The sequence below is a fragment of the Cannabis sativa genome, chromosome 7, assembly GCF_029168945.1.
Source record: "Cannabis sativa cultivar Pink pepper isolate KNU-18-1 chromosome 7, ASM2916894v1, whole genome shotgun sequence".
Classification (NCBI taxonomy): domain Eukaryota; kingdom Viridiplantae; phylum Streptophyta; class Magnoliopsida; order Rosales; family Cannabaceae; genus Cannabis; species Cannabis sativa.
In genome coordinates, this window is record NC_083607.1 from 59,306,963 (window position 1) to 59,332,579 (window position 25,617).

The 25,617-nt window shown below is 31.7% G+C and overlaps 3 protein-coding genes and 1 pseudogene across 3 annotated transcripts; 3 read left to right on the forward strand and 1 right to left on the reverse strand.

Moving 5' to 3' along the window:
• Positions 1 to 942: 942 nt before the first annotated feature.
• LOC115695514 (uncharacterized protein At5g01610-like) lies at positions 943 to 1,676 on the forward strand (the record flags this gene model as incomplete). The annotated part of the gene is made up of 2 exons (XM_061118737.1): positions 943 to 1,039; positions 1,139 to 1,676. Coding segments are annotated over 2 exons (477 nt in total), but the record flags the coding sequence as incomplete, so codon positions are not given.
• Positions 1,677 to 17,835: 16,159 nt separating this feature from the next.
• Positions 17,836 to 18,625, forward strand: LOC115696764 (uncharacterized protein At5g01610-like; annotated as a pseudogene).
• A 396-nt stretch (positions 18,626 to 19,021) lies between these two features.
• Positions 19,022 to 20,765, reverse strand: LOC115696765 (uncharacterized). The gene is made up of 6 exons (XM_030623649.2): positions 20,487 to 20,765; positions 20,151 to 20,393; positions 19,794 to 20,036; positions 19,460 to 19,684; positions 19,151 to 19,366; positions 19,022 to 19,054 (listed from the first exon to the last, which is right to left on the reverse strand). Exons 1-6 carry the CDS (start codon positions 20,763 to 20,765, stop codon positions 19,022 to 19,024), a joined length of 1,239 nt encoding a protein of 412 aa, XP_030479509.2.
• A 2,230-nt stretch (positions 20,766 to 22,995) lies between these two features.
• On the forward strand, positions 22,996 to 24,633 carry LOC115696766 (polyadenylate-binding protein 8-like). Its single transcript, XM_061118738.1, has one exon. It carries the CDS (start codon positions 23,527 to 23,529, stop codon positions 24,631 to 24,633), a length of 1,107 nt encoding a protein of 368 aa, XP_060974721.1. The 5' UTR covers positions 22,996 to 23,526.
• Positions 24,634 to 25,617: the final 984 nt, after the last annotated feature.

Consider the following 25,617-nt stretch of genomic DNA (forward strand, 5'->3'; position numbering starts at 1 on the left):
ATCGCGGTATTTTCACCTTCATGGTTCGCTTTCCGTATACCGAAGACTTAGTGCATGTGGTATTTTTGTAAATATTTATATGTGGACTGTATAAATGTTTAATAGGCCGGCCCAAAGTATTTTTGTAATTTTTTTTCTTTTTTGTATTTTTCTATTTTTTTCCCTAATTAAAATGCGTTATTTCATTTACTTGTTTATTTTATTTATTTTAGACTATTTTATTAATTTTTTATTTTTTTTTTATTAAATAATATGCACGATTATGTATTTTTTTTAAATTCTTTTTTCTAATATATATGTACTATTTTATCTTATAAAAACTGAAAAATACTAACTGTTTCCTTCTTTTAACAAATTTTAAATCATTTTTTTTTCATATTGTATTATTCTCTAAATTATTTTTTTTAACGAATTGAAGTCACATTAAACTGCTATCTCTAATTTTGATTATTTGTTACCAAACATTTCACAGTTAGTGTCCAATTTCCCAAGAGTGCAGATATCTCATTTTAATAGATCGAATACTGCTGCTCATAGGCTAGCTAAGTATGCTCTTTCGGTGAATGCTCATTGCTCATGATTGGAGGAACTTCCCCCTCCACTTATATCTATTGTATTATAACTCTTGTTTTAATATAATAGCCTTTGTTATCTAAAAAAAATACATGCCATGTCATACATTTTATATATTCAAACATAAATAATATCTGAATTTTTTAGATCAATAAAGTGAAATTGTTCATTTTCACACCTACAATGATATAAGATATATTAAGATATATAAACAAAAATATATATACCATTTGCAAAAATATATTATGATATAAGATTTACAATGATATAAGAGTCTTCACTTAGCTTTTCTTCTTATTCAAAACTAAAGAAACTATTTTTATTTTCTCAGTAACCAAACACACTAATCAATATTGGCTTTAATCTACAATTGCCACGAATGCGGAACTGATCTCAACCGTCCACCTGCAGACTTTGTCAAGTACAGTTGAGGAGAAAGCAAAGTGGATTTTCAACAAACTCAAAGGTTTTTTTTATGTTAATTAATCTCTCTGAAATGAAATCTTGAAAATGGTAATGGTGTCTAGATCATACCCTATAATTCACATTGATGATATTGTTGTAGGGTCACCACCAAAAACCTTGCCAGATCTCCTCCGAGAGTACAACTTACCACCGGGACTCTTTCCTCAGAACATAACCTGTTACGAATTTGATGAAACAAAGGCAAGGCTGATCGTGTATTTGCCATCACCGTGCGAAGTTAGCTTCAAGGATTCATCTGTAATAAGGTATGCAAACCGAGTGAAAGCGATACTGCTAAGGGGAAAGCTAACAGGAATTGAGGGAATGAAAACAAAGGTGCTAGTTTGGGTTAAGGTCACTTGTGTGGCAGTTGAAAGTTCCAAATCCGATAAGGTATGGTTCACTGCTGGAGTCAAGAAATCTAGGTCCAAGGATGCTTATCTAGTTGCCAGTAATGGTGTTAGGATAGAAGATTTCTGACTCTTAAGAAAGATAAAAGATAGTAGTTTTTGTTTTAGGTGCTAACTATTTGTTGGTGTCATCAACTTGGCTACATATAATACCAAAATTATCAAATTTGTTTTGGTGTTTGTTTTTTTTACTTTTGTTTAGCAATTAATGTCAAAAGCTTCTTGTTATGGGATTTAGTCATTATCATTGGCTAATTAAGGTTAGCTTTGATACTTTTATATTCTTTGTCAATACATATTTTATGACTCTATCCATTAATTTGAAGCACAAATATAAAAACATAATAATACTTATGATCCACATCCACATTTCCAAGAATATCTTAGTTTCTAAATAATTTAGGCCTTGAAAATTTAAAGGTAAATTGATTAGTAATAGTAAATATGTCAAATAATTTTGTATTGCATTATAAGAATAATTGTTCTTCTGTCTATGATATAAACATATTTTGAAATTGGATACATACATGAAGTAAGAATTATAGAGTCTTCATTTGTGAAATAATTATATATATGAAATTGTACCATCCTTTGATTTTGTTGGATGATTTGAGTACATACCAACTAGGTTGGCACCCACTCAAACCACCAATCATTTGCAAAATTATCACTTTGTTCATTTAACGTCTATGCCACGAGCATCGTCTCTTAGTCTGAATCAAAAAAATAATAATAAGTATTAATGTATTGATTTTATCAAGTAAGAAAGCATTAGTAATGAAATTGTACAAGTTGAATAAAATTTGTACCTCTGTTATCCTGGGCAAATCTTTTACCTCAAGAAGTTTAATTATCTTATGCTTCTTTTGCTCTATTTTTTGGTAACTGTTGTGGAGTTTTTGTTTTGTAAACTCTAGTTTAGTTTCAAGGTCAATATTTTGTTGTTTCATGCATATTATAGGCTTCATTTGCTCCATTTGTTTCCTTTTTGTGGACTCTAGTTTTGTCTCATCCTCAACACTTTCTGTTTCATGCAAATTATAATCATATAGTAAGAACATTAATGGAATAACTTATAACTTTCAATTCTTTGGCTAATAAATATAAATATATGTACCTTTTCGGATTTATCTTGCTTAGGCACATAATCAGGAAGTTTGAGAGTCTTTTGTTTTACTTGCAAGGAACTTCTGATAATCTTTGGTACCTCAATCTTTTTGGAGTAATCTTTCACCTCAGAAAGTAGGATCGATTGGTGTTTCTTTTTTTCAATTTTTTGATAACTGTCGTGGAGTTTTTGTTTTGTAGACTCTAGTTTCGCTTCAAGATTAATACTTTGTTGCTGTTCCGTGCATATTATAATTATAGAGTAAGAACATTAATGTAAAAAAAAATATGAATGCAATAAATTATAATTTATGTGCTTGTCTAATTAGTGTAAATATAATATACCTTTTCGGGTTTGTTCTTAGGGAGATGATCAAGAAACTTTTGGGTGTTTGGTTCTATTGCTTGGGACCTTTTGTCACACAAGTGCTCACGAGCCTTGTTACTTTCTGGTACCTTGATTTTTTTGGAAAAATCATTTACCTCAGAAAGTTTTATCGATTTATGCTTCTTTTGCTCTATTTTTTGGTAATTGTTGTGGAGTTTTCGTTTTGTAGACTCTAATTTCGCTTCAACATCAACATATCGCTGTTTCATGCATATTATAATTATAAAGTAAGAACATCAATGTAATAAATTATAACTTTTATGTGTTTATTTTATAAGTGTAAATGTATATACCTCTTCGATTTTATTTTGCTTAGGCAAATAATCAGAAAGCTTAGGAGTGTAGAGTTCTTGTTCGAAATTTTTGTCACTCAATCTACCACCAACTTTGATTATATTTTCATTTTCATCTTCATAATATATCTTGAAATGTTGATCTAACACACATTGATTATATTGTGTTAAATATTCTTCGTCCATTGAGGGAGTTGGAAGTCCCATGATATCATTGTCATCACTCTCCTCAATTCCATTAAATATGGAAGTTAAGCTATGTATCATGTCTTTATCCATCTAAAATCCAAATTAAATTAGTATATTAATAAACAGAAATAATTTTTCAAAAAAGAAAACAGAAATAATAATTAATTTGGAAAAATATATATATACCATTTGCAAATCTTGTAATGGACTAAGATGATGAATTGTTAGTATATGCCGAAAAAGAGAAGAGATTAAGAGTAGAGTAATTAATTTTTTGAGTGTGAAAATGAAATTGAAAACGTTATAATTACTTATATATATAAACGTTAAAGTTATACTATTAGGATTAGGATATTATTAGATATTATCTATTAAAAAAATAAATAATAACTTACAACTAAGTGCACATGGATAAAACTAATAACAAGTAATATAAAATCAAAAAACAAACTAACGAAATGAACGGAAATAATAATAATAATAATAATAATAATAATAATAATAATAATAATAATAATAATAATTAATTAATTAATTAAAGAAGGAATAAGGAAATAAAATACCATTTGCAAAATTTTGTAAAGATGAGGTGTTGTGATCACTATTATATGATTAGGTATAGAAAATGAAAATGAAAATGTTCTATATAAACAATAAATATCTATTTTAAGTTCTAAAAATATTAGGATTATATAATCTTTTTAAAAATTATTACGTGTTTCAAAAGTTTTAAATTTAAATAATGTCTTTTTTTTTTTTAAAAAAAAAACAAATTAATTTCAATTTAAAAAATACGTGGAGCCCTTAAAAAAATAAATAACATGGTTAAAAAATTAACTAAAGTACAAATAATAATTAATATAAAAATAAATAAATAACTAACTAAAGGTAATAATAAGAAGAAAAAAAAACCATTGTAAACCTAAATATTAAAATGAAATTAAGGTCAAGCATGAACACTTCAGGAACTCTTAACAATATATATTTACTTTTTTTTATTATTATTATTTTTTTTTAATGTAATATACATTTTGGACTTCTATTGTGGGGATTTAAAAAAATACTCTATCTGTAAGGATTTAAAAATAAAGAAAAACTTACAAAAAATACTAAAATTTTGGTTAATTTTTACAAAAATACTGTCACACGAAAATCTTTTCGAAAAATATTGTATTTTTATAAAAACAAGTGGAATACAAAACAGAATAACTAAAAACAACAGTGGAATAACTAAAAAATAACCGTAAAACAATAGTGAAAAAACTTAACACATGACACAGTATTTTTGAAGAAAAGTCAACGACATTAACAAATTTCAGGGATGATGGCTGCTCCATCGATTTTTTTGGTGACGATGTCTGCTCTGGTAACTATTTCAGCGATATTTGTTCTTAGAAATCTTGTTAACTTTATTTATATATGGTTTTTTTTTTTTCCATTGTTAATTTTTTTTTCTCTAAAGTTAACATATTTTGTGCAATAAAGAATGATATGTGTACACATAAATCACACACAAATATGATACACACTTAGGGACCCATGTGAAATAAAGACAATTGATTAAAAGAGGAATGCTAAGGGCACTCTATATTGCACTCTCTTTATAAATGAGTGACATGTAACTTTTTAAGGTATGTTTAAGTATAGTTACAATTATATCCTTTTTACTTTTTATTAATAATTAAAAGAAATTTTTATATTAAAAATACAAAATATTAATTTTATTACCAAAAAACCACTACACGGTTACCCAAACATTTATACCCTTTTCTTTTAATTTTTTACATTTGTACCACATGCACACACAATAAATGCTTTCTTGATTGACACGTGAGATTGATGTACCACATCAATCTTTCTATATATCATTTCTCTCTTTTTTTTTCTCTTCTTTTTTCTTTTTATTTTTCATTTCTTTTCAGTTTTTTTTTTTTAAATATTAACCTCCATAGCTAAACACTTCCCCCTCCACGATCCCAACTCGATTTCCCTCTTCTTTTTGTTCTTTAATTTTTTTTCAACTCCCATTACCGAATCCCATAACTGTAATGATTAAGATGATGCTCAGGAAAAAATTCATCAAGATGATGCTCAAAAAATGATTAAGATGGAGCTGGTCTTCGATCTCAGGTTTGTTTTCGGTTTCTTTTTCGTTTCCCCCCTTTTTGAAATTTTTTTCATATTTGACATTATTGTGTTTCGTGTTTATCGATTTTACTATTTTAGGTTTTTCATTTTAACATTTCTTTTAGTTTTGTTTAGTTTTTTAGGGCTTCTATTTTTTAGTTTAATTTATTTGTTCTTTTTATGAGTTTTTCATTTTCGTTTGTTTAGTCTTAATTTCTGTTTTCTTTTTTGTTTTTTTGTTTTTTTTTGTTTTTGTTTTTTCAGATGTTTTATTGTTTTTCATTTCAGTTTCTTCATTTAATTATTTCTCATTTTGTAATAGTTTTTTAATAGTGTAAACACCTTCTGTATGTATTTTTTTTAAATATGTTTTTTGTCTAGTTGTTTCTTGTCCATTTTTATATCATCAATGGGTAACAATGAGATTTATCATGGATGTTGATGTTCAAAGAGTTTTTCCTGAATTTTAGTTTGTATACAGTTGTTTAGTAGTTTTATTATAGTTTTGCTACTTGCATATGTTATTTCATTATAAAAGTAATATGCAACTATTTCATTATAACTACTATTTTTTGGTCCCCGTCAAATTAAATTCATGCATAATATATAAACTATAATAAAACGATAATGCAACTATAAGGCAACCAAAACAAAAAATAAACAGACTTATACGTAACTGGTTGTACCTTAATTCGAATTTACTCTTCTTATTGTGTTTCTAAAAAAATATATTTATATTGGAAACCAGTAATCAATCAAAATGCAACTGTATATAACGTACATGTATTGTTTATGAGGTTTTTTTTAAAAATTTTCACATCATACATTGTTTTAGATTTGGTGGGAGCTTCAGATCTGTTTGTTACAGATCTACATTTCATGAATATAGATTTCGATATTAGGGGGAGTTATTTTGATCGAATAAAACAGAAAATAAATGTGTAATTTCAGTTTCTTCACAGTTTTTCTGATTTTTTTTCGTCATTTTCTGTTTAGATCATTGCAGGTCTTCTTTTCCAGTTTATTTCGCCAGAATTAATAGTTGTATTTTTATCGTTTTGGTTTCATTTTGGTTGTTTTGCAGTTTTGAAACGATCGCGGTATTTTCACCTTCATGGTTCGCTCTGTACAGCTGAAGACTTAGTGCATGTGGTATTTTTGTAAATATTTATATGTGGACTGTATAAATGTTTAATAGGCCGGCCCAAAGTATTTTTGTAATTTTTTTTCTTTTTTGTATTTTTCTATGTTTTTCCCTAATTAAAATGCGTTATTTCATTTACTTGTTTATTTTATTTATTTTAGACTATTTTATTAATTTTTTATTTTTTTTTTATTAAATAATATGCACGACTATGTATTTTTTTTTAAATTCTTTTTTCTAATATATATGTACTATTTTATCTTATAAAAACTGAAAAATACTAACTGTTTCTTTCTTTTAACAAATTTTAAATCATTTTTTTTTCATATTGTATTATTCTCTAAATTATTTTTTTTAACGAATTGAAGTCACATTAAACTGCTATCTCTAATTTTGATTATTTGTTACCAAACATTTCACAGTTAGTGTCCAATTTCCCAGGAGTGCAGATATCTCATTTTAATAGATCGAATACTGCTGCTCATAGGCTAGCTAAGTATGCTCTTTCGGTGAATGCTCATTGCTCATGATTGGAGGAACTTCCCCCTCCACTTATATCTATTGTATTATAACTCTTGTTTTAATATAATAGCCTTTGTTATCTAAAAAAAATACATGCCATGTCATACATTTTATATATTCAAAGATAAATAATATCTGAATTTTTTAGATCAATAAAGTGAAATTGTTCATTTTCACACCTACAATGATATAAGATATATTAAGATATGAAAAACGGTGTTTTTGCAAATGTCAGTTGTATATAAGAAAATATAAAAACTGTAAGCGTTTGCAGCAGCAGATTGTAATTCTGCTACAGCAAAACTGAACAGGCAGAATATAAAATATTTGCAGAAAAATAAATAACTTGACACAAGAGATTTATACGTGGTATCAGTGTTCTCACGAACACTCCTAGTCCACGGGGCCACGCCCAGAGAATGAAATCAATTAATAAAGTATCAAAATTACAAAGACAATTGACTTAAACAAGTTTAGACTCCCTCTAAAGTATTGCCGCAATCCTTTGTAATCCACTTTATGAATCTGACTTCTTGAAACACCTTCAAGCCCGAACTCCCTTCGTCTTTGAAGTGTGAGTGCTTACTTCCTCCCGAAGTAAGGCTTCAACAAGTCTTCTCCCGAAGACCAAGTGCTTACTTCCTCCCGAAGTAAGGCTTTATCAAGTCTTCTCCCGAAGACCAATCTCTTGTTCAGTCAAGTAGTTCTTCACAACCTCTAGGATAGAGTAAGAACAGAAATAGAACAACTAGAACCTAGATGAACAACTAGGCTCTCACAAAACAAAGAAACACTCTCTTCTCACAAAAGATAAATGCAAAAAATGAATAATGGAAGAGGTAATTCGAATGGTTGCTCTCTAGGCTCTATTTATAGATCATAGAAACAAAAGAGGCAACCACAATTTCGAATTAGCAGCTGTACAAAAACTTTCCAAAAACAAACACGATCTGCTACATCAGATTCAGATGCTGACGAAGCAGATCTGCCCAGAAACGGGAAACTTACTCAAATCGGGTCCGATCTTCTTTCGAAGCTTGATTCCTGCCAAAAACAGATTAGATATTCTGATTGTATCAAGATACAATCGAAATTAATAAGGAAAAGGCAATAATCAAAGTTTCCCTAAAAAAGACAACTTTCCAAAAGAGAATTCCTTCTCTTTTGAGAAGTTTTCAACAAAGGAAAGTTCAGCTGAAAGTGCAACTTTCCAAACAAGGAAAATGGAAACTAATATCCGAATAAAAGAAGTAAGATTTCGAAAATGAATGCATAGCAATCTTACCATAAAAAGGAAAAATTATTTTGTCACCTAACTTGCCAAAAAAAGGACTTTACAATCTCCCCCTTTGGCACTTTAGATGAACAAAATAATTTTTTCCATAAAGTACCTGCAATGCAAAGTTAGCAAGAGCAAACGATACTACTCCCCCTGAGTAACACAATCAAATATCACAACAAAACCAAAAAACATGCTAACTTTAAATAAAAAGAAACATTAAGTTCACATGTACTAACAAACCACAACTCCCCCTGAAAAAAGGGTCCAGAGTTGGGCAACAAATCAAAAAAAAATCAAAAAATAAATATCTCTCCCCCTTTTTGTTTATCGGAGTGCCAAAGTAAACAAAGAACAAAAATAGACCAAAGTGTAAGAAAAAAGAAACAAACGAAAACACTTTAATTTTTGTAGAGTTGAATCAAGGTGGACAGTTGCCTGGACATGTCATGCTGGACATCAGCCATTGCTTCAAGACGAGTGTACACATTCTGAAGTTCAGACTTGACTTCCAGGAGCTGCAGCGAGCGAGCACGAACTTGCACCGGCGAAGCGACGACGGCACCAGCCTTTGGCCGTTTTTGGAACACACCATCAAAATACTCAGAAGGTTGGAAAGTAGGGCCAGTGATGGGAGGCTCAAGTGTTTCATGTGCTTGGGCCACATTCTTCTGAGAGGATAAAACCTTATAGATTAAATTTGGAAACACAAGTTTGAAGGTTGGCTTTTTACCTCTTCGAAAGGAGACAATCTGGTTGAGAATATGAGAGGCGAGATCAATGGAAGTTCCAGAGGTGATGCGGTATAGGAGTGTAGCCACTTCTTGAGACACCACGGTCTTGTTCGAATTTGGAACCCAATTGCTTAGTGCAAACCGCATAAGGGAAGCATGAGCAAAAGTGAGGTGAGTAATTCGAAGACTCTCCCCTGGTTTCAATTCTGAACGTGCACCAGTGAGTTCAGAGTGCATCAAGTCACGATCCATGGACATCACAGCATTGGAAACATTCTCAGGCAATTGCAGGGCCTGAGCAATGTCCTTTTCAGAAAATGAGAACCAATGACCCCTAACATACACTCTTCTATACAGTCTAGAGTTCTCATCAAGGAAATCATCAGTAAGATTAGCATAAAACTCTTTAATAATGTTAGCAATGAATCCAATAAAACCAGTAAGAGTGTGTTCCCATTGATGAAATTGAATGAACTTTACAATACCATACACACGATGGGCATGCAAATCATAATTCCTCTCACTTTCAAACTTACGGGTTGCATAAAGATTCCAGTCACGCTCATTGTCTCGATAGTAAAAAGTTGGACAGCCAGAGATAGAGGAAGGGATATTACCAGATGGAGGATCTTCCATGGGCTGCTTGCCTTTGGCGACGGCGAGGCCTTTCTTTGCGAAGCGCTTTTGAACGAGGAGGCTCTGGCTCGAGTTCTGTGTCCTCACTGTCCTTCTCAGTATGCAGAGAAACTGATTTGTCTGAAGAGACTTCCATTGGATCCTCTTCTTCTGAACTGGAACTTGAGGAAGCCGAGGGAGGATTAGTCTTGAGTTTCTTCTTGGCTGGAGGAGCAGACTTCTCTCGAGATTGAGAGGCTTGAAGTTCTTTCTCGGTAGAGGCTTCTTTGGGCTCGAGTTCGAGTGGAAGGGCTGTTGGAGTGGTGCCGGCCATTGATGCGGCGGGGAGGAGGAACAGCCAATGGAGGAGGAGATTCCTTCGAGGATTCAGACGACGAAGTCCAGGTGCGATAGGGCCTTACAGATTTGCGAGCAACTTGCTTGGGTGGACGTTTTGGCTTCACGGCTTGAGATTCACGCTGGGGAAGCGATGAATCTCCAGGCTTTGCAACAGCAGGAGGAGGAACTGAGGCAGCAGGGGGAGCACTAGAAGGAGTTGGGACGGTTTCTTCTAATTTTTTTGAGTGCCCTAGATTCTTGGTTCTCACCATTTTGAAACTGAAAGAGAAGATGAATAGTGTTTGACAGAGAAACAAGAAAGGGGATTCGGGTAGGTGGTGAAATAAGTGACAAAATTTGGTTTATATAACCTTGGAATCAAAACAAGAAAAAGGAAACCAATTTTGAAAATTCAAAATGAAACCGCCAGCCCATGAACCAAAAGAGGAAACCGCCCACTTCTCAACTCCTTTCCCCTTTCCTTTTTTTTTTTTTAAAAAATAAAAGGAAACTAGAAATGCCAACAAATTTTTCCAAAAATAAAGCAATCTTTCAAGAATAAAGACACATTACCATATAAAGATTAATCTTTACTTGGAAAAATATCATAATAAATCAAAGAAAGAATGAATGTTGATACTTACCATTTATGCACAAGATTTTCCTTGACCCATGAAGCAAGTCACACGCCTCCCTCTTTTTCTTTTTTTTTTTTTTTTTTTTTATTTTAAAATAAAATCGAAACAAAACAAATAATTTGTACAGTGAGTATATGTGATTCGAATCAAGCAGAGAAATCAAATATCATTGACAATTGACAAAGTAGATTACATGTTATGCTTTCAAGGAAAATAACTAATTAGAATCTCATGAGATGATCATACTTAATTGATGTTGAGGAAAAAGATATGCATGTTACTGAGAATTGTGAACCAGGATTATTACTTTAATTTTAATAGAGGAGACTTACAGAGTTGAACACACTTGTCAGACATAAGTGTGTGCAGTGAAAATAGGATCATTGTCCTTGGCATGATTTTTCATTTTCGCCTTTTTCAAATTGATCCCGCAACTGGATGCTTTCACACCATACTGAAGGTAGCCCTTTTCTATGGTAGTGCATCCTCATCATAGTTGCTAATTACAATGTTCCAGCTTACTCATCAGATGGCTTTCACACTTCAGTATGGGTAGCTCTATTCCAGCAAGGGGCCTGACAAGCATGAAACAAAAATTGCTCAACTCTGTATAAGAACATTATTTAATCCCAGACACAAATAAAGAGTAACATGAATCTTTTAACACAACATCACAAAGTATGATCAGACAGAGATCCTAACTAATTATATTCCAAAAGCATAAACATGATTTGTCAAAAACAATGATAGAAGAATTAGAGCTAGAGAAGAATCACACAACACTATTGTACACGAATGATGAACAGATAAAATTAAACAATGCAAACTCCCAAAGACTTTCTGAGGGAGTCAAAGCGACTTGCATCTAGGGCCTTTGTGAAAATGTCAGCTAATTGTTTTTCAGTATCAACATATTCTAATTGCAATGATTTATTTTCAACAAGTTCCCTAATAAAGTGGTGTCTTATATCAATGTGCTTTGTTCTTGAGTGTTGAACAGGATTTTTGGAAATATTTATGGCACTAGTATTGTCACAAAAAATAGTCAAAACACCCAAATCAAACCCATAATTAATCAACATTTGTTTCAACCACAATAGTTGAGTGCAACAAGCTGCCAAGACTATGTACTCAGCTTCGGCAGTGGATAAGGAGATGGAATTCTGTTTCTTGCTATGCCAAGATACTAGATTATTCCCAAGGAAGAAACACCCTCCACTTGTGCTCTTTCGATCATCAGCATTTCCTGCCCAATCTGCATCACTAAAACAAGCAAGATTTGAATTGGTATCTTTCGAGTACCAAATTCCATAATCGAGTGCTATTAACATATCTAATAATCCTTTTTACAGCTGATACATGAGATTCCATAGGATTACTTTGATATCTAGCACACACTCCCACACTGTAACATATATCAGGGCGACTAGCAGTTAAATACAAAAGACTTCCAATCATGCTACGATAGAGTGTAGTGTCTACCTTTACTCCATTCTCATCTTTTGTTAATTTCAGTGTGGTGCTCATAGGAGTACTTACCTGCTTAGCCGATTCAAGGCCAAATTTCTTGACAAGGTTCTTAGCATACTTGCTTTGAGATACAAATGTACCTCCTTCCATTTGTCTCACTTGAAGACCAAGAAAGAAATTAAGCTCACCAACCATGCTCATTTCAAATTCACTTTTCATTTGATCAACAAATACCTGCACTTCATGGTTAGATGTAGACCCAAAAACTATATCATCAACATAAATTTGAGCAATGATAAAATCAGATTTTATATGTTTGATGAAAAGAGTTTTATCCACACTACCTCTGTGATAGCCATGAGAAAGTAAAAATTGAGTCAACCTTTCATACCAAGCTCGAGGAGCTTGTTTCAGACCATACAAAGCTTTTTCAAGTTTGTATACATGGTACGGAAATTGAGGATCTTCGAATCCTTTTGGTTGCTCAACATAAACTTCCTCATTCAAAATACCATTAAGGAAGGCGATTTCACATCCATTTGAAACAATTTAATATTGAGAATACAAGCAATACATAAAAGTAAACGTATTGATTCTAATCTTGCAACAGGAGCAAAAGTTTCATCAAAATCAATACCATCTACCTGAGTGTACCCTTGTGCCACCAAACGAGCCTTGTTTCTTACAATTGTACCGAACTCATCACTTTTATTTTTAAACAACCACTTTGTTCCAATAACATTTATACCTTTTGGTCTTCGGACCAAAATCCATACCTTGTTGCGAACAAATTGGTTGAGTTCCTCTTGCATTGCATTGAGCCATTCCTCAAAGGTCATGGCTTCCTTCACATTTTTCGGTTCATATTGAGAAACAAAGCAAAGAAAGCCGATTAAATTAATATACCTTGCGTGTTACCATGCTTTCTTCGGGATTTCCAAGGATGAGATCTTTTGGATGATTCAATTTGACTGCGGTGCTTGGTTCTTTCGAATAGAGTCGGTGATGATGTTTGGATGAGTCAAGATAGGCGGTTACGGTTCTCCGAGTTGCGAAGACAGATTCGTCATTTGCGGCATCGGCAATGGGTTCCGCCGCATCGGGATCCGCCGTTACAACTTTTGGAGGAGTATCCATGAGACTATCTATCTTGGCTTCGTGGAAAATTTCGAAAAATCTCTAAAATCATCAACAACCACATTAGCCGATTCCAAAACAGGTTTGAGTTCTCATGTTATAAACACGATAAGCTCTACCTTGTTTAAGGAATATCCAATAAACACACCAACATCACTTTTAGCATCAAATTTACCAATATGCTCACGATCTCTATAGACATAACACACACATCCAAAAACATGAAAATGACTTACATTGGGGCGCTTACCTTTCCAGATTTCATAAGATGTTTTTGAGGTACCAGGACGAATAAACACTCGTTTATTATGTAGCAAGCCGTGTTAATAGCTTCAGCCCATAATCGCTTAGTCAACTTCTTGCTATTTAACATCACTCTTGCCATTTCTGCAAAGTTCGATTCTTCCTCTCAACAACTCCATTTTGTTGAGGAGTTTTGGGAGCCGAAAATTCATGAGTTATACTGTAGACTTGCAAAAATCATCATACACGAATTTTCAAATTCCTTACCATGATCACTTCGAATTCGAACAATTTTCCCAATATTACAACCTTTCTCAACTCTTAATCTCGGACAAAGAGTTTTAAAGGCATCAAAAGTGTCGATTTTTCTCTTAAGAAATCTACCCAAGTAAAACGAGAGAAATCATCAACACAGACAAAGATATATCGTTTACCATTCAAACTTTCAACTTGGATTGGACCCATAAGATCCATGTGAAGCAATTCCAATACCTTTGAGGTATTGATATCGGTTTCTGAGCTTGTGAGTGATTTTTAATTGCTTTCCAAGTTGACACGGTTCACACTTACCTTCACTTTCCTTACCAAGCTTGGGAAGACCTCGAACAATACTCGCATTTGACAATTTTTTCAGGTTTTTAAAATTGATATGCCCAAGCTTGGCATGCCACGGATACGTGGTGTTGTTGATAGGCGAGTGACAAGTAAACACAGGGGTTAGAGTGTAACGATTATCATTGGATCGAAATCCTTGCAAGATACATTCATTGTCATCATTCATAACATAACAATGATCACTATCAAAAGAAACAAGTAAACCCTTGATCACGAGATTTGGTGATGCTAAGTAAATTAGCCCTCGGTCCTTCAACTAACATCACATTTTTCGGTCTAGGTAACCCTTCAAAATTTAGAGTTCCCATACCAACAACTTTTCTGATAAGCCATTACCAAAAGTGACTTCTCCACATTGCATAGGCCGTATGTTAGTCAAGAAATCCTTGTCACCTGGCATATGTCTAGAGCAACCACTGTCAAAGTACCACATTTGAGATGCAGCAGTTTTATCAGAAAAACCAGCTAGACACTTCTGTTTCACCCATATTTGTTTCAAACCTTTATGTTTCTTGTGAGATTTTTTCAAATTATCAAAATAATTTGTTTTAAACGAGTTATTCAATGTGAAACATTTAGGTACGATATGTCCTTTTCTACCACAAAAATGACAAATGGGAACAAATCTTTTTACACGAGATCTTACCCTTTTCGAAAATCCTGGAGATTTTGCGGCATCGAAGCCGTTCTTCGCCACAGTGAAACCGATACGGCGAGTTTGTAGCCTCATGGTGATTCGTTGGAACACTTGATTTTACAAACTTCGTGACTCCAGAACTTTCCATTCCATTAGAACCAAGGCACGCAAAACCTCTCCGACTGCATTCGAGCTTTTTCAAAAATAGAAGATCCAGGATTAAGCATTTGAACATTTTTCTTAAAGTTTTCAAGTTCCTTCTTCAATAGAGAGATTTTTTCATCTTTATCACAAACACTTGTCTCATATTCTTTTATTTTCAACTCACACATTTCAATCGATGAGACAATTTTTTATTCAATTTATTCCACTCTCTATTTTCAGAAGCAACCTGAATCCATTTTTCATACATGACTTTGTATGATTCAGCAAGAGATTCTTCACAGATTTCAGACTCATCTGAATCTGATTCCTCTTGTTTGGTGGTATTATTCAGACATACCAATATATCTTTCACCTGTGAATCACACAACACATTAGTCATAACAGAGGTTAGGGCAACATTTTCAGTAATATCTTCATCACTTTCGGTTTCATCATCACTCCAAGTGACATTGAAACTTTTCTTATTCTTTTTCAAAGTGTTTGCACACTCGGATTGAATATGCCCAAAACCTTCACATTCCCCGCACCGAATTCCCTTTTTGTTAGAGACGGATGGTTTAATGAAAGTATTACCTTTTGAACCTTTCGAAATATTCTTTTTATTTCCCATCTTTTTCATATATTTCTGAAAATTCTTAGTTAATAAAGCAATCTCATCATCACATTCACTATCAGAATTTTCATTATCAGCAACTTTCAAAGCAATACTTTTACCTTTATCAGCAATGGATTTGGGTTTGTCCTTTTGTTTGATCTGTTGATTTAATTCAAAAGTACGTAAGGAACCCATCAATTCTTCCACTTTCATAGTGCTAAAATCTTTAGCTTCCTCCATTGCCAAAAGTTTCGTATCAAACCTTTACGGAAGAACTCTAACAATTTTTCTCACAAGAACGAGTCATCGAAGCTTTTCTCCAAGAGCAAAATATTCATTAGCAATGTCGAGATAATTTTTCATAGAATTCGGTTAAAGTTTCATTATCGGACATTCTAAGCTCATCAAATTTAGTTTGAAGCATGATAAATCTAGATCTTTTCACATCGAAGTTCCTTCAAACCGAGTTTGAAGAATCTCCCAAGCTTCCTTAGCAGAAACACAAGATGATATAAGTTTAATGTAACCCTCACCTACACCATTAAAGATAGCATGCAAGGCTTTGCTATTGTAGGCAGATAGTTTATCATCTTCAATAGACCATTCCAGTTCAGATTTTATAATAGTATTACCTGAAGAATCTGTCTCAACTGGAGGAGACCAACCTGATAGAACCATTCTCCACGCCTTCTCATCTTGAGATTTGATGAAGGCTCTCATTCTAACTTTCCAGTAAGGATAGTTAGAGTCATTAAGCAATGGTGGTCTAGAAATAGAACTTCCTTCTGCAAAAAATGACATTCTAACAAAAACGTTATAGGACCACACTAAGAGTTTAGTGTCCCGCTCTGATACCAACTGAAAAACGGTGTTTTTGCAAATGTCAGTTGTATATAAGAAAATATAAAAACTGTAAGCGTTTGCGAGAAAGTAATTCGCTACAAAGAAAACCGAACAGTGAATATAAAATATTTGCAGAAAAATAAATAACTTGACACAAGAGATTTATACGTGGTATCAGTGTTCTCACGAACACTCCTAGTCCACGGGGCCACGCCCAGAGAATGAAATCAATTAATAAAGTATCAAAATTACAAAGACAATTGACTTAAACAAGTTTAGACTCCCTCTAAAGTATTGCCGCAATCCTTTGTAATCCACTTTATGAATCTGACTTCTTGAAACACCTTCAAGCCCGAACTCCCTTCGTCTTTGAAGTGTGAGTGCTTACTTCCTCCCGAAGTAAGGCTTCAACAAGTCTTCTCCCGAAGACCAAGTGCTTACTTCCTCCCGAAGTAAGGCTTTATCAAGTCTTCTCCCGAAGACCAATCTCTTGTTCAGTCAAGTAGTTCTTCACAACCTCTAGGATAGAGTAAGAACAGAAATAGAACAACTAGAACCTAGATGAACAACTAGGCTCTCACAAAACAAAGAAACACTCTCTTCTCACAAAAGATAAATGCAAAAAATGAATAATGGAAGAGGTAATTCGAATGGTTGCTCTCTAGGCTCTATTTATAGATCATAGAAACAAAAGAGGCAACCACAATTTCGAATTAGCAAACGGTACAAAAACTTTCCAAAAACAAACACGATGCTACATCGGATTCGGATGCCGACGAAGCGGATACGCGCGAAACGGGAAACTTACTCAAATCGGGTCCGATCTTCTTTCGAAGCTTGATTCCTGCCAAAAACAAATTAGATATTCTGATTGTATCAAGATACAATCGAAATTAATAAGGAAAAGGCAATAATCAAAGTTTCCCTAAAAAAGACAACTTTCCAAAAGAGAATTCCTTCTCTTTTGAGAAGTTTTCAACAAAGGAAAGTTCAGCTGAAAGTGCAACTTTCCAAACAAGGAAAATGGAAACTAATATCCGAATAAAAGAAGTAAGATTTCGAAAATGAATGCATAGCAATCTTACCATAAAAAGGAAAAATTATTTTGTCACCTAACTTGCCAAAAAAAGGACTTTACAAGATATATAAACAAAAATATATATACCATTTGCAAAAATATATTATGATATAAGATTTACAATGATATAAGAGTCTTCACTTAGCTTTTCTTCTTATTCAAAACTAAAGAAACTATTTTTATTTTCTCAGTAACCAAACACACTAATCAATATTGGCTTTAATCTACAATTGCCACGAATGCGGAACTGATCTCAACCGTCCACCTGCAGACTTTGTCAAGTACAGTTGAGGAGAAAGCAAAGTGGATTTTCAACAAACTCAAAGGTTTTTTTTATGTTAATTAATCTCTCTGAAATGAAATCTTGAAAATGGTAATGGTGTCTAGATCATACCCTATAATTCACATTGATGATATTGTTGTAGGGTCACCACCAAAAACCTTGCCAGATCTCCTCCGAGAGTACAACTTACCACCGGGACTCTTTCCTCAGAACATAACCTGTTACGAATTTGATGAAACAAAGGCAAGGCTGATCGTGTATTTGCCATCACCGTGCGAAGTTAGCTTCAAGGATTCATCTGTAATAAGGTATGCAAACCGAGTGAAAGCGATACTGCTAAGGGGAAAGCTAACAGGAATTGAGGGAATGAAAACAAAGGTGCTAGTTTGGGTTAAGGTCACTTGTGTGGCAGTTGAAAGTTCCAAATCCGATAAGGTATGGTTCAACCGCAGGAGTCAAGAAATCTAGGTCCAAGGATGCTTATCTAGTTGCCAGTAATGGTGTTAGGATAGAAGATTTCTGACTCTTAAGAAAGATAAAAGATAGTAGTTTTTGTTTTAGGTGCTAACTATTTGTTGGTGTCATCAACTTGGCTACATACAATACCAAAATTATCAAATTTGTTTTGGTGTTTGTTTTTTTACTTTTGTTTAGCAATTAATGTCAAAAGCTTCTTGTTATGGGATTTAGTCATTATCATTGGCTAATTAAGGTTAGCTTTGATACTTTTATATTCTTTGTCAATACATATTTTATGACTCTATCCATTAATTTGAAGCACAAATATAAAAACATAATAATACTTATGATCCACATCCACATTTCCAAGAATATCTTAGTTTCTAAATAATTTAGGCCTTGAAAATTTAAAGGTAAATTGATTAGTAATAGTAAATATGTCAAATAATTTTGTATTGCATTATAAGAATAATTGTTCTTCTGTCTATGATATAAACATATTTTGAAATTGGATACATACATGAAGTAAGAATTATAGAGTCTTCATTTGTGAAATAATTATATATATGAAATTGTACCATCCTTTGATTTTGTTGGATGATTTGAGTACATACCAACTAGGTTGGCACCCACTCAAACCACCAATCATTTGCAAAATTATCACTTTGTTCATTTAACGTCTATGCCACGAGCATCGCCTCTTAGTCTGAATCAAAAAAATAATAATAAGTATTAATGTATTGATTTTATCAAGTAAGAAAGCATTAGTAATGAAATTGTACAAGTTGAATAAAATTTGTACCTCTGTTGTCCTGGGCAAATCTTTTACCTCAAGAAGTTGAATTATCTTATGCTTCTTTTGCTCTATTTTTTGGTAACTGTTGTGGAGTTTCTGTTTTGTAGACTCTAATTTTGTTTCAAGGTCAATATTTTGTTGTTTCATGCATATTACATGCTTCTTTTGCTCCATTTGTTTCCTTTTTGTGGACTCTAGTTTTGTCTCATCCTCAACACTTTGCTGTTTCATGCAAATTATAATCATATAGTGAGAACATTAATGGAATAACTTATAACTTTCAATTCTTTGGCTAATAAATATAAATATATGTACCTTTTCGGATTTATCTTGCTTAGGCACGTAATTAGGAAGTTTGAGAGTCTTTTGTTTTACTTGCAAGGAACTTCTGATAATCTTTGGTACCTCAATCTTTTTGGAGTAATCTTTCACCTCAGAAAGTAAGATCGATTGGTGTTTCTTTTTTTCAATTTTTTGATAACTGTCGTGGAGTTTTTGTTTTGTAGACTCTAGTTTCGCTTCAAGATTAATACTTTGTTGCTGTTCCGTGCATATTATAATTATAGAGTAAGAACATTAATGTAAAAAAAATATGAATCCAGTAAATTATAATTTATGTGTTTGTCTAATTAGTGTAAATATAATATACCTTTTCGGGTTTGTTCTTAGGGAGATGATCAAGAAACTTTTGGGTGTTTGGTTCTATTGCTTGGGACCTTTTGTCACACAAGTGCTCACGAGCCTTGTTACTTTCTGGTACCTTGATTTTTTTGGAAAAATCATTTACCTCAGAAAGTTTTATCGATTTATGCTTCTTTTGCTCTATTTTTTGGTAACTGTTGTGGAGTTTTCGTTTTGTAGACTCAAGTTTTGCTTCAAAGTCAACACTTTGCTGCTTCATTCATATTATAATTATAAAGTAAGAACATCAATATAAAAAAAAAAAGAGATTTAAATGCACCAAATTATAATTTATGTGTTTGTCTAATGTATAAATATAATATACCTTTTCGAGTTTGTTCTTAGGGAGATGGTCAAGAATCTTTTGGGTGTTTGATTCTACTGTTTGGGACTTTTTGTCACACAAGTGATCATCGGCCTTGTTGTTTTCTAGTGCCTTGATTTTTTTAGAAAAATCTTTTTCTTCAGAAAGTTTTATCGTTGTATGTTTCTTTTGCTCCATTTTTTGGTAATTGTTGTGGATTTTTCGTTTTGTAGACTCTAATTTCGCTTCAATATCAACATATTGCTGTTTCATGCATATTATAATTATAAAGTAAGAACATCAATGCAATAAATTATAACTTTTATGTGTTTATTTTATAAGTGTAAATGTATATACCTCTTCGATTTTATTTTGCTTAGGCAAATAATCAGAAAGCTTAGGAGTGTAGAGTTCTTGTTCGAAATTTTTGTCACTCAATCTACCACCAACTTTGATTATATTTTCATTTTCATCTTCATAATATATCTTGAAATGTTGATCTAACACACATTGATTATATTGTGTTAAATATTCTTCGTCCATTGAGGGAGTTGGAAGTCCCATGATATCATTGTCATCACTCTCCTCAATTCCATTAAATATGGAAGTTAAGCTATGTATCATGTCTTTATCCATCTAAAATCCAAATTAAATTAGGATATTAATAAACAGAAATAATTTTTCAAAAAAGAAAACAGAAATAATAATTAATTTGGAAAAATATATATATACCATTTGCAAATCTTGTAATGGACTAAGATGATGAATTGTTAGTATATGCCGAAAAAGAGAAGAGATTAAGAGTAAGAGAGAGTAATTAATTTTTTGAGTGTGAAAATGAAATTGATTACTTACATATTTATAAACTTTAAAGTTATACTATTAGGATTAGGATATTATTAGATATTTTAAAAAAATAAATAATAACTTACAACTAAGCGCACATGGATAAAACTAATAACAAGTAATATAAAATCAAAAAACAAACTAACGAAATTAATGGAAATAATAATAATAATAATAATAATAATAATAATAATAATAATAATTAATTAAAGAAGGAATAAGGAAATAAAATACCATTTGCAAAATTTTGTAAAGATGAGGTGTTGTGATCACTATTATATGATTAGGTATAGAAAATGAAAATGAAAATGTTCTATATAAACAATAAATATCTATTTTAAGTTCTAAAAATATTAGGATTATATAATCTTTTTAAAAATTATTACGTGTTTCAAAAGTTTTAAATTTAAATAATGTCTTTTAACAAATTAATTTCAATTTAAAAAATACGTGGGGCCCTTAAAAAAATAAATAACATGGTTAAAAAATTAACTAAAGTACAAATAATAATTAATATAAAAATAAATAAATAACTAACTAAAGGTAATAATAAGAAGAAAAAAAACCATTGTAAACCTAAATATTAAAATGAAATTAAGGTCAAGCATGAACACTTCAGGAACTCTTAACAATATATATTTATTTATTTTTTTTAATGTAATATACATTTTGGACTCTTCTATTGTGGGGATTTCAAAAAATACTCTATCGGTAAGGATTTAAAAATAAAAGAAAAACTTACAAAAATTACTAAAATTTTGGTTAATTTTTATAAAAATACCGTCACACGGAATTTTTTTTCGAAAATACTGTGTTTTTATAAAAACAAAAGTGGAACACAAAACAGAATAACTAAAAACAACAGTGGAATAACTAAAAAATAACCGTAAAATAATAGTGAAAACTTAACACAGTACACAGTATTTTTGAAAAAAAATTCAGCGACATTAACAAATTTCAGGGATGATGTATGCTCCATCGATTTTTTTGGTGACGATGTCTACTCTGGTAACTATTTCAGCGATATTTTTTCTTAGAAATCTTGTTAACTTTATTTATATATGGGTTTTTTTTTTCCATTGTTAATTTTTTTTTTCTCTAAAGTTAACATATTTTGTGCAATAAATAATAATACGTGTACATATAAATCACACACAAATATGATACACACTTCGGGACCCATGTGAAATAAAGACAATTGATTAAAAGAGGAATGTTAAGGGCACTCTATATTGCACTCTCTTTATAAATGAGTGACATGTAACTTTTTAAGGTATGTTTAAATATAGTTATAATTATATCCTTTTTAGTTTTTATTAATAATTAAAATGCGTCATCTCATTTACTTGTTTATTTTATTTATTTTTAGACTATTTTATTATTAATTTTTTATTACTAAATAATATGGACGACTATGCATTTTTTTAAATTCTTTTTTCTAATATATATGTACTATTTTATGTTATAAAAAATGAAAAATACTAACTTTTTTTTTTTTTTAACAATTTTTTTTTTTTTCATATTGCATTATTCTCTAAATTATTTTTTTTAACGAATTGAAGTCACATCAAACTGCTGTCTCTAATTTTCATTATTTGTTACCAAACATTTCACAGTTAGTGTCCAATTTCTCAGGAGTGCAAATATCTCATTTTAATAGATCTGTGAATACTGCTGCTCATAAGCTAGCTAAGTATGCTCTTTCGGTGAATGCTGATTGCTCATGGTTGGAGGAATTTCCCCCTCCACTTATATCTATTGTATTATAACTCTTGTTTTAATATAATAGCCTTTATTATCTAAAAAAAAAATACATGCCATGTCATGCATTTTATATATATTCAAACATAAATAATATCTGAATTTTTTAGATCAATAAAGTGAAATTGTTCATTTTCACACCTACAATGATATAAGATATATTAAGATATATAAACAAAAATATATATACCATTTGCAAAAATATATTATGATATAAGATTTACAATGATCTCGAAACTAAAAAACTATTTTTATTTTCTCAGTAACCAAACACACTAATCAATATTGGCTTTAATCTACAATTGCCACGAATGCGGAACTGATCTCAACCGTCCATATGTACCCATCGGAAGTCTCGTTCTGGACGGTTTCTTTTCATGTCTTTTCTACTTCCAATCAATTATATTTAGTTTGCAATTATCAAATTAAAAAAAAAACATTTAGATTTTAATTAATTTCTTAACTCGTTTGCCACGTGCCCTAGTATATATTATTAAAATACAAAAATTATATCTTATATATCCTAATACGATTATTATTATTATTAATTACAGTTAATGAGTTAGTTATATCTTTTACAAAAATTTTGCATAAAAAAGATTACATCTAATCCTAGTGTGATTATAAGAAAAGGGATATTATTACTATATATATAAGTATACAATAACGTTTTCAATCTCATTCTCATTTTAGTATCAGTCGAATTTATTCTCCACCATATCTCTCTTAATCTGTCTTCTTTGGTGTATAGTCAAAACTCATCATTCTCATCTTTCTATATATCCTCAAAATGGCTCAGGTTGATCAGGTTGAGGTTCCTACCCAAAATGGTGTGACAATGACATCTTTATATGTCGGCGATCTTGATGCCTCCATCAACGAAGCCGATCTTTTTGAGATATTTAGCCCAATGGGTTACGTCGTTTCAGTCCGGGTCTGCAGGGATCTGATCTCACATCTGTCCCTTGGTTATGGTTATGTGAATTTCAGTAATCCTCAAGAAGCTTCTCGGGCATTGAATTTGATGAATTTTTCTACTGTTAATGGTAAGTCAATTAGGATAATGTATTCTTATCGGGACCCGAATATTCGAAAGAGTGGAATTGCAAATATATTTGTTAAAAACTTGGATAAAGGAATTGACAGCAAAGCTTTACACGAAACATTTTCAATATTTGGTAACATTTTATCTTGCAAAATTGCAACTGATGATGTTTCGGGTCAATCTAAAGGATATGGTTTTGTTCAATTTGATAGTAAAGAGGCTGCTCAAAGTGCAATTGAGAAGCTCAATGGCATGCTACTTAATGACAAACAAGTTTTTGTTGGACCCTTTATTCGCAAAGAGAAAAGAAAATTGGGTGCTGAGCAGAATGTTGACAAAAACAAAGGAATGAATCTATATGTTAAAAATCTAGATGATAGTGTTACTGATGAAAAATTGAAAGAATTGTTCTTTGAGTTTGGTACAATTACTTCATGCAAGGTCATGCGTAAACCTAATGGTGTTAGCATGGGATTTGGATTTGTTGCTTTATCGACTGTTGAGGAAGCATCCCGAGCTCTTGTGGAGATGAACTGTAAAATGGTCGTTAGCAAACCACTGTATGTAGCACTTGCACAACGCAAAGAGGATAGAAGAGCAAGGTTGCAGGCACAATTCTCTCAAATGCGTCCACCAACAATGGTGCCACCAGTTAACCCCTGTATGCCTATGATTCCTCCCCAACTCGGGTTTGGGTACCAACAACAGTTACTTCCTGGGGTGAGGCCAAACTTTTATATGCCCATTGTCCAACCACACCCTTCATTTGTGCAGCCGCAGATGCTTCCTAGGGGGCGTGGTTTCCACCGTTTCCCACCTGGTCGTAACATGCCTGGCCGATCTTTCTATTGATGGTTTGTTTGGAACACCGTATTAGGTCGTATTGTATTGTATTGAATTAGATTATATATCATATTTTTATATAATACTATGTTAAACTTTAATATATACTAAAATATTATATATTTAGGTGTCCATAAAAATATAATACAGTACAATACGACTTAATACGGCATTCCAAACGAGCCCTGCTCTTGAAGGCATACTACCAGCACCAGTTCCTTACAACATGGGTGGAGTTCCTTTTGGTGCTATATGATTATTAGTTAATTAATTGGTAGCCATGGCTATCACTATGCCTCTTTTTTGTCTTGAACTCATCTTGGTCTAATAGATCTCATATGTAGTTTTTGTTATTGCTAGGTTTATAAATATATTTTTTTTTAAGCTTTTAAGTTTTAGTTTATATAAATGTTATGAGCAAAATATATATGCTTAGTTTTATTTTAAATTATGTATATTTTAATTTATAAATGTTATATTATAAGTTAAAAATAAACACTGTTTAATACATAATGGTAAGAGGAAAAGTAAACATTAAAGTAATTTAAAAAAGAAAATTTATATAAAATATTGTATAAAATTTCAAAGAATAAAAATTAAACACAACTTATTAAGAAAATATATTAAAAATAATATTAGTAACATCATGAAATTGAAAATAAAAAAATCATAACAGTATTACTATTTGGATTGATTCTTCTTTTTCAAAGAAGGTTGTGTGTATTGATATTTTAGTAGTCTACATTACAAGAAATGTCATTTGAAATGTGCTGGCAAAAGTTGGTATTGTGCTAGTAAAATAAAATTTAGTTGTGATGTGTTAGCAAAAAGGGGTTGGCAAATTAATGTTGGTATTAGAACTTTTGCTAGCATAAAATGAAAAGCGCTGGCAAAAATGACTTTTCCCAGTGCGTAAATGTGCTGGTAAAAATTAGATTTTAGCTACTGCAAATGTAGGCTGGTAAAACTTTAACCTCTTCGCCAGTGCAGTTT

Bases quoted from the DNA above. Each gene is read 5' to 3' on its own strand.
- LOC115696765 (XM_030623649.2), bottom strand. From the start codon at position 20,765: ATGGATAAAGACATGATACATAGCTTAACTTCCATATTTAATGGAATT. The intron at 20,394-20,486 runs GTATATACATTT...TGCATGAAACAG, and splicing joins AGCAAAATAAAATCGAAGAG to CAATATGTTGATATTGAAGC. The intron at 19,685-19,793 runs GTATATTATATT...TGCACGGAACAG, and splicing joins CTAAGAACAAACCCGAAAAG to CAACAAAGTATTAATCTTGA.
- LOC115696766 (XM_061118738.1), top strand. From the start codon at position 23,527: ATGGCTCAGGTTGATCAGGTTGAGGTTCCTACCCAAAATGGTGTGACA.